This window comes from Branchiostoma floridae, chromosome 10 (assembly GCF_000003815.2).
Source record: "Branchiostoma floridae strain S238N-H82 chromosome 10, Bfl_VNyyK, whole genome shotgun sequence".
In the NCBI taxonomy this organism is placed as follows: Eukaryota; Metazoa; Chordata; class Leptocardii; order Amphioxiformes; family Branchiostomatidae; genus Branchiostoma; species Branchiostoma floridae.
In genome coordinates, this window is record NC_049988.1 from 15,227,378 (window position 1) to 15,236,747 (window position 9,370).

A 9,370-nucleotide genomic window follows, 5' to 3' on the forward strand; every position below is an offset into this window, starting at 1 on the left:
GTATCCTAGCAACAGCCCCAGACAAGGCTACGTAGGTTCAGGAGGGGAACTTTCCCCTGGTTTATTTTTAGGCCAAGTGCGTGAGTCATGTTAAACTCTGGTGGACTTCTGTGTGGTTCACACTATAGCTGTTGCTTACGATAAGGGGAGCTGTTTCGAGTTTAGTCGCTGCTTCTTGTAGTGTCTTTGGGTACGTTGAGCTCAAGTCTATCGGTAAGTTGGCTTTAAGGTTTTAGCTGATATCATATTAGAGGTACGTTAATTCACGTGACTTTGGGATATGGTCCTTAACACGTTGTTCTTTTTTGCTCGATTCTGATATAATGATTTGCGTGCTTCTATATGAAAAGAAAACCCAGGTTATTCAAACATAGTGTTTCTTGTCTGGGGAATCTACCAGTGATGTTCGATTCTTTTGTTAGCTTGTTTGTCAGTTATAACTATGTATTGGTGTGCAGGCCTAAACGTGAGAGGGAAAGGGTGTATGATTCCACATTGCGACCTTCAGTTTCCTCTCAAATAAGTTTGCAGTTTTCTTACAAATATAAATCTTATAGTTTAAGGAATATACTATGAAGGCAACTAGTGCCCTGTTGTAGACTTGTACTTCTCTATGACTGTCTAGTCTACATTTGTGAGCACCCGTTTCCTTCAATTTAGTGAGTTTATTTCCGTGTATATATCTTCTACTTGCGACCTCTTTGTTTCTTTTCCTTGATCCTACTTTTGGTTTCAGTTTTAGGGTTGTAGAAATCAATGGACGAGGAAGTAGTGTTCTTATAGCTGTGTAGGTACAGCTAGTTCACCTTTATCCACGGGGTAACCTATATCCGTTGTTTTTAATGGAACTAGGATATTTAGGGATATCAAGTCGACGGGCAGTGGTTTCAAATTGTATTATTTTCAATATGCAAAAAGATATTATAAATATTACAGAAACCATCGTCAGTCAGCTTGATGTCCCTAAATACCTTTTTTTTTCAAACAACGGATATAGGTTACCCCGTGGATAAAGGTGAGCTAGCTTTACATACATTTGTATAAGCTTTCCACGATGCCAGGAACTTAAATGCGTTGTCTTTTAGATTGAATGTTGCATCTTTGTTCTTTAAATATTAATTTATTCTTTTCATATCTATTTTTCTACAGGTGTCTACAGGCGCGTTCATCCTGAACAGGTAGAGTAGGTGGGACTTCCGAGACGTCATCGCGAGGGAGAACTGTCCATCATGACGTTGCCTAGCAACAACAGCCCTTCGGCGATGACCACGCCCAGTGCGGTGTCCTTTTCATCCATCAACTCGACGAATGTCACGAACTTCACGACGATGTCCCCGAACGGTACCGAAGTCTGCAAAAACGACGAGGGAGGAGTCGTCCAAATCGTCGGGATAGGGGTGTCGATCCTCATCATACTAGAAAACATCTTAGTCATCTGGGCTATCGCGAGAAACAGGCGAGACTTCAGAAAAGTCACGTATTACTTCATAGGGAACCTCGCCATAGCAGACGCCTTGGCAGGGGTCGTGTTCTTGTACACCTTCTTGGTAAACGACCTCCTTAAAGTCGCGGACTCGCGAGAGGGTTGGATAGCAAGAAAGGGTTTTCCTGTAGCCTTCTTCGTGGCCTCGTTGCTTAGCCTAGTCCTTGTGTCTATAGACCGCTACGTGCAATTCGTGTACCCGATGAAGTACAAGAACCTCCTGACGAAACACTGCTGCAAGATCTTCATCGTCGTCATGTGGATCCTGTCGCTGGTGTTCGTCATCACGCCCCTAGCGGGTTGGAACTGCATCACAGCCAACTGCACGTGCAAGGAGGGTCCGTACGCTTGCCCGGACGCCACTTGCTCCCTCGCCGTGCCGCCTTTTACCAAGAGCTACGGCATCACGTGCGTAGTTGTCTTCCTGGCCAGTTTAGTCGTCATCATGTTCTGTTACACCGGAGTCTACGTGTCCGTCAGCCGACACCTTAAACGCATGGCCACCTACACGTTTACCGCAGCCACAGTCAAACTCACCGAAGTCACCGACACCGCCGTGCAAGAGGCCCCTCGGCAACGCATGTCGGACATTCGCCTGGCTAAAGCCCTGGCTATCGTCCTCGGGGTCTTCCTCGCCTGTTGGTTTCCCGTCATTTTCCTCATGTTCATGGACATCAGCTCCTGGAGCGACGAAATCCCGTCGTTTAAGAGCCGCGAGCGAATGTTGTTCCTAGCGGACGTCTGTTCTATTCCCGCGTTGTTGAATTCCGCGATCAACCCCATCATCTACGCGTGCAGCCTTCGGAAGATGGGCCAGGAACTGAAGTCCCTGCTCTGCTGCATCTTCTGCTGTAAGAAAAAGGCTGTGCCTCGGCTGTCGAGAAGGGGCTCGGAAACAGCGAGTAGTGAGAGTTTGTACAGAAAGAACAGCGTCCGAAGGAACAACAGCGTTCGGAAAAACCATTTCTCTACTCTGTAGGACTTTCTGAGTGTACAGGAACTCACATGAAGCCAATGCTAGTTTAGATTTATTCGCGGGGTAACCTTTATCCGTTGTTTTGAAAAACAGTGTATAGAGTTTTCAACTCGACTGCAATATTTCTAATATTTTTCAGTACAAACTACTAAGAATATTGCAAGTTGAAACCACTTTCCGTCGACACCATATCCCAAAATACCGTTTGTAAAAACAACGGACATAGGTTACCCCCACAGATAAAGGTGAACTAATGTTACATGTGTAGTCATCTTTTATATGACCAAAGGATATGACATCTTCGGGTATTGAAATCTCTATAACCTGTAAATATTGAGTAGTAAAATAGCTTAATTCTATGACGAACTTCACCATTTAAATGTGTAAGAATGACTGTAAATATTTCAACCGTGTTCGTAAAAACTATTTCTCCGTTCTGAAAGCTTAGGAGTTTGCAAAGCCACACGAAGCTACATGTGCTTTTATGACCAAAAGACATGAAACCTTTAAGGTGGTATCTCACCGCACTTGGGGCATCGGTGCACTTATTTTCGCCGTTTTTTATAATTTAGATATTGTGTAAAATGTGACTTAAGAAGACAACAAAATACACAAAACGTAAGAACATTCGTTTTATATCTCTGAAATTCGTTGAACAATCTTCAAAACCTGCAGTGCCGCACCATTGTCCCAAGTGCAGTGAGATAGCACCTTAAGTTACAGGTACAATTGAAACCTCTACAACCTGTCAGATATAGATTAGCACAAAAGAGAAACAGCTTTGTAGACTTGCGAAAAGAGAAAAAGCTCCTAGTGGAGAGCTTTAATCATACGTATGTGACAGTTAGAATGTATATATTTCAATCAAAGTATCATAGTTTTATTTCATGACATTACCAATATGTAATATATACAGTCAAAGTGTGAATCTTTGCTTCGACAAAAGATGTGATAACATATGCTTCAATCAATTATACAGTCATATAAAGGTAATGTACACATTGTAAATATAAAATTGCAAAATATATGTGGCAAGTGTGAGACTGAACCAACCAAAGTTATGTCTGACCAAGCCAAGACTTGAGCTTTTTTCATATATTCATTATCTAGAATCCTTCTGACAACTTACATGTAGCGTTAAAAACAGTAATGTAAAACTACTGCCTTTCATGTATATCTATAGTCAGGGTCACTTATACAGAAAGTATGGCTTACTGACAAAGATGGAAAACAAGTCACTATGGGAACATGCTGTATAGTACATGTACTTAAAATAGCGCATTAAGATGCAACCATTGGTCAAGCATAAACTGAAACTTTCTGGAAAAAGGCCAAAGTATACTTGACTCCTAAACATCATTACATTGTACAATAGTTCAAGACATGACCAACAGTGATATATAAATGTTGTGAAGTCATAGAGTACTGTAATTATCAATCACTGCAAATGATGTACAAGTGTAGAGTGGATAGTAGTATATTGTCAACATATACCTAGTTAGTGGGAACCCAGTATAATACATGTAAGTTAAAGTGGGTTGTTTAGCAACAGTGCTAGCATTTTGTGAAACAGAGTGGTGGTCTGCCTGTAAAACAAAATACATAGTGGTATTAACTTCAGTTGTAACTTGGGGATAGTAAAACTTCATTCTGCAATATTCAATAGATAAAAGGGACACAATTGCCGTTTCAGTTTTTGACCAACTATTTTTGTGTAAACTGCTATATAAACTGCTACTGCTTATTTGTGTCAAATAAACAGACATTAGGCCAGTGTTGAACATTCAGACTCCAGTTTTCTTTGTCAAAGTTCCAATAAAGTTTCCATGACTTAAAAAGTCCATGAAATTATCGGAATCATTCCATTATACATGTACTTCAATACTCAAGTCACCAAATTTGACTACAATTATGACATCTCACTACTAGTGTGCTGCTAGCCCATATATGCCAGTCACGAGACAGTGGGTACAGGAATCATCATAGCCTCATTTATATATTTGTATTTTGCTGTCTGGAGTTACTATGCTCTAAAATATATATCTAGTCATTTATTTATTCCATTACACCCATTACATACAATTTTAATTAATATCACATGAATGTTTATGCAACTATCACAAAGTTAAATTACACCCACCCTTACATACAATCATAATATCACATGTTATACAACTATCACAATGTCATCTTTCCTTTCTAAGACGAATGTCTTTAACTAAAAGTCTCAAGCAATATTTGAAGCTAAAGTCAAGTGATGTTACATCAGACTCTGTCCTTGGTGCTGAACATGATATCTAATCATTGGAAAGTTCTTATTTCTTTTGACAAGTTAAAAATCTCCACTGCTCTTGAGACCTACATGTAATAAGGATTTCTGGGTATAACAGATAGTACATGTCCTTGGTGCTGAATTACCAGTCACATGTTATGTAATCAAAGAAAATTCTCTTTAAAAAGATGTGTCTTCAGTGTGAAGATTCTGCTGATCTTTCAACCAAAGATGTGTAAAAAGTATAGCAGGTGCTTTCCTTGGTGATGAAAAAATTGGTCATATGGTATTGAAGTAGACAGTTCTCTTTGTTCCTTTGTAAAGGCATGCATTATGATAATCAAATCCAATTCTATCTTTATTGAAACAACTTGGCAGATATGCGTCTGACTATACGTTGTTCTCACATAATGAGAAGCATTATCCATAATCCGCTTAATAATGTGTGAATGATCTAAAAAGCTATAACGTTAAAGACGCCATTAAGACAAATTCAGATTCCTTAACAATCACATCACATTATCAATTCAACATAACATTTTCTGATGATGAATTAGTTATCACTTAGACAAATACAGGCTACCAAACCTATGTATGGCAATGATGGTATTTGAAGATCAGATTCAGATGCAATAATATTTTTAACTGCTAGGCAGCGCTTTTGAACCATTGTGAGTTTGTGCAATAATAGTGGCATGTGAGATAGTTATATGGTAGCAGCTCTTGACCACCATGCAGTGTTCCCTCTGTCCACCATTATGTCCTTGGGATGACCTTGAGCAGGATTCCATCCTTGGCCTTCATGACGATTTCTGCGACCTTCTCTACCGGGTGGTCAGGAACGACCTCCAACTTGAACCTGAAGGATAAACAATGGAGACACTTTTTCAAACACTCTGTTAACCAATTGGAACATTGAACAGGTTGCAGTATCTGTATCTGTATCTATACAACTGGTACAACTGCCCTTCAGCATAAGACACCAGCTTTGCAGCCACGCGGCGTGGCAGAAAATAGTTCTATTACACTGAGCATTGAGTAAGCATTGTACTTCTTTGTCTGTTTATTAATAAAGGTGTGCTTGTACATCAAGCTGTGTATATACAATGACCATTTGGTCATCATACAGAAGTGGTACTAGAATTCAGGTTTGGCTAAATCATGAAAGAGTTGAAGTGGCAATTTTGTGACAGTCATGAAAAGTTGAGACTTACTTGTGGATGATTCTGGAGATCAAGACTTTCTCTTCATTCATAGCAAAGTTCTGCCCGATGCAGTTTCTATGGGAACAGAGAATATCATAAGGGCTAAAATCTCTAGGAAACACAATATCATGCAAAACAGAACATAGTTATGTAATAAGATTTTACAGACTTTCTCAAAAAGTTTTTTTTTTAAGAGAATGACAATATAGAAGGTAATGTGAAAAGGACATAAGTTGACTATCCTCTGCTTTCTGTATTGTACCCTTGTAAGTCAGAAACAAATGGATAACATAATACATAAATACATTTAGAAGAAATGACTACGACAGAGAAAATGTGTGCTACTATGCATAGGCTTCCTGAAGGTACAAAAAGCATCGATAAACATTGGTTTGGAGCTAAGGAAGTGTTCCTACCTTGGACCAGCAGAAAATGGGATGAAGGCATATGGGTCTTTATCCTTCATGTTTTCTGGTAAGAACCGGCTTGGATCATACTCCTGGAAAAGAGAGAATATTGAATAACATCATACTAACCAGTAGTGTACAGACAGAACAATTCAGATATAGGGTTAACGATTTGGAAATGAGGAATGGTTTCAGAGTCAGAACTAGATGATAAACATTCTATGATATGACCAACTTAAAACATTTCAATACTTCATACTTTTCCTATTCAGAAATGTTTTCAGTATACTTCTGACACCATACCTTTCATACCTGAACTTCAAAAACTTTTTCCCATACAAAGTAAAAATGCAATGTATCAAATTTCACCATGACAAACAGTAAAACAAAAGTACACCTACCATATGGTCATCCCCCCACACAGTAGGGTTATGGTGAATGTTCCATATGTTGACATCTGTGATTGTCCCTACTTCAAGCACCTTTCCCTCCACTTCTATCGGTGCAGAGATCTGTCTCCCGATGATGGGTACAGGGCAGTGCAGTCTCATGGCTTCTTTAATGCACAGGGTCAAATACTTCAGATTGGACAAGTCCTCCCTAGTGGTGAAACAATATAACTTCATCAAGTTCATGTAATATCCACATTATTTTTTAAGCCCTTTGCTTAGAAAATGTATTTTTAAATTTTTAAGAATAAACTCTGGGTTTTCAATACAGCATCATAAACAGGGACAATTGGATATCAAGAACTTCATCAATCCTCTAGGTAGTGTGCGAAATCCAGTGGTTAGTGGTACTGCTTCTGGAACTAGAAGCTGTGAGTTCAATTCCAGCTGTGTCGCTCACCCGACATGCACACTACCAGAAAGCACGGCTGTTCTTTAGATGAGATGTTAAGCCGTGGTTCACTGTTCACTGTGCTTGTCAAAGAGAGCTTGGGAAATTTCCCAGTACAATGAATCTGAAAATATTGTACATAGCATCTGTCAGAAACTGGACTACATTGTTCTTCACATTGGTGGCAAAGAGACCAGCAGCATATCATAGAACATATAAAAGATTTTTACCATTCCAGGTGAGCAGGTTCTCTTCCTCCCAGAATGCCCTTTACTTCCTGATACACCCTCTCCTGATGTTCGGGGTGGGTAGCTAAGGAGTATAGGACCCAGGACGTGGTGCTGGCTGTCGTGTCATGGCCTGGAGAATTCAGGAAGGTTTCTTTGTATAACCATGCAGATATTTCATACATTGCAAAATGGCAGCTGTGTAAGAAAGGAGTAGAGACGGTAAGAAACAATAGCCTGACTCCCGTGATTCAAACCCGCACCGAATCTAGGTCGCCAGTTCACAACCCCAAATACTAAACCATCGTTTACAAAACAACACAGACAATGAGACATGAATATTACAACTGTATCAGAAATACAAAAAGATTTTTTTCTCAAATTGCAGTTTTCATCAAAGTTTGAACTGATGTACCTGCAAACATAAAGGTGTTGGCTTGATTTCTTATTTCCACATCGCTTAAGGTGTTTCCATCTTCGTCTTGGGCATGCAGAAGGATGTCTAGGAAATCCAGTTTTCTTCTGGATTCGGTGATTTCTTCCTTCCCTGCTTCTTTAGAATCTTCCTATTAAAAACAAAAAGACATAATGAGTATGATCATGACCAGGGTTGTAGACAGCCAGAAATCATTTTCTATCCCCTCGATTTTGAATGGCTTTGGTGCAGTGTTCCTAGGGGGTCCCTGGGTCATGCTCCCAAGGAAAATTTTGAAACCTAGACTCTCTGAAATGCCATTTCCTGCATTTTGAGGGTTAAATTTTGCTCACAGAGGACGGAATGGGCAATTTTTTTTTTACGTCCCCAGCTGCAAAATTCCATCAAAGGACGGGTGCTGGCTACAACCCTGATCATGACATTATGATGTACAAAATTTATTCCACCTGTTGATAGACGTAGATGTGGAGTACTTGTTGCCAAAAGTACAGTACAGATACTGTGTAACACGGCATGACGTAACGACATTTGTACAGCACACTATACATGTACATAAAACAAATGTCAGTTTCAGCATCTCTCACTAAATTTCAGTATCTCTGAGAGTCACTGAATTGATTAGAGATACAGCTTTCTATTGCAACCACCTGCTGCAGTACCAAGGTCACATACCAGGGGACCCAAAATTATTCAGAGGTTCTTGAGCTATGCTAACTACAAAAATCCAGAAACACAAACAGATAAACATACACAGACACGCCCAAAACTATATCTCCATTTTTCATGGAGGTAATTACTAGTACAGGTTTGACTGTATTGTCCAGTGCAAATGTCGAAGGATAAATAAAGGTAAACAAGCAAGCAAACAAACGCACCAAAGTTTGTCTTCTCTTTGCGATGATGTCATCTGCCAGCTGATGCACATATGCACAGAGCTTCTTAAAGTCCCTTCCCTCCTTAGTCAGGTAGAAGATAAAGTCTGGGTACAGGTGAGGTCTCCTGAAACAGAACATTCAAAATCTTTAGAATCAGGTAGATTATCTATTTAGCTGAACCACATTTCTGGAAGATTGAATAAATAGGTGACAATCACCTTGTCAAGATGTCCACATTTTCAAGATCTTTAATGTCCACTAGCTGTGGTTGTTTGAATATGGTAATGAATACAGGTTACTGGGAAGATAAAGGTAAACTACCATGATAATCAAAAACATTACAGGTTCCATTTTCAGAGTCACTTAGTCAGCAAGTTGTTTGCTAGTTTCAAAAGACTTTACATTCTACAAGTTAAGGTATCTCGGTTGGCTAAATTGGCATTTTGACCTTCCACTGTTTTCTTATTAATGAATTAAGAAAGAATGGAGCCATAACGAATGTTGATAGATGGGCATTAAAGAATTCTAAATCTGATTTTTTTGGGGGCCAAATTGATGACGTCATCATTTTTATTACCTCTGACATTATTTTTTTCTATGACAAAATACAGCACTTTGGTACATGCCACTGTAATGAAACTTCGTTTTA

At 39.4% G+C, this 9,370-nt stretch overlaps 2 protein-coding genes across 4 annotated transcripts in view; one reads left to right on the forward strand and one right to left on the reverse strand.

Moving 5' to 3' along the window:
- Positions 1-1,154: 1,154 nt before the first annotated feature.
- LOC118424406 (cannabinoid receptor 2-like) lies at positions 1,155-3,421 on the forward strand. The gene has a single exon (XM_035832961.1). The coding sequence runs from the start codon at positions 1,230-1,232 to the stop codon at positions 2,460-2,462; it is 1,233 nt and encodes a 410-aa protein (XP_035688854.1). The 5' UTR covers positions 1,155-1,229; the 3' UTR covers positions 2,463-3,421.
- A 1,482-nt stretch (positions 3,422-4,903) lies between these two features.
- The window catches only part of LOC118424407 (cytochrome P450 4F2-like), a 9,313-nt gene continuing 4,846 nt past the window's right edge, over positions 4,904-9,370 (reverse strand). The window contains exons 7-13 of one of the 3 annotated variants that reach the window (XM_035832964.1): positions 8,722-8,845; positions 7,826-7,976; positions 7,414-7,543; positions 6,745-6,943; positions 6,353-6,435; positions 5,946-6,011; positions 4,904-5,590 (exon numbers count right to left, since the gene is read on the reverse strand). In XM_035832964.1, the coding sequence (XP_035688857.1) occupies positions 5,488-5,590; positions 5,946-6,011; positions 6,353-6,435; positions 6,745-6,943; positions 7,414-7,543; positions 7,826-7,976; positions 8,722-8,845 (856 nt within the window). In that variant the 3' untranslated portion in view covers positions 4,904-5,487. The remainder of the gene's footprint in view (positions 5,591-5,945; positions 6,012-6,352; positions 6,436-6,744; positions 6,944-7,413; positions 7,544-7,825; positions 7,977-8,721; positions 8,846-9,370) is intronic. The other 2 variants (XM_035832963.1, XM_035832962.1) reach the window with 2 other exon arrangements.

Excerpts from the sequence above, each read along its gene's own strand:
- LOC118424406 (XM_035832961.1), top strand. The coding sequence starts at position 1,230 with ATGACGTTGCCTAGCAACAACAGCCCTTCGGCGATGACCACGCCCAGT.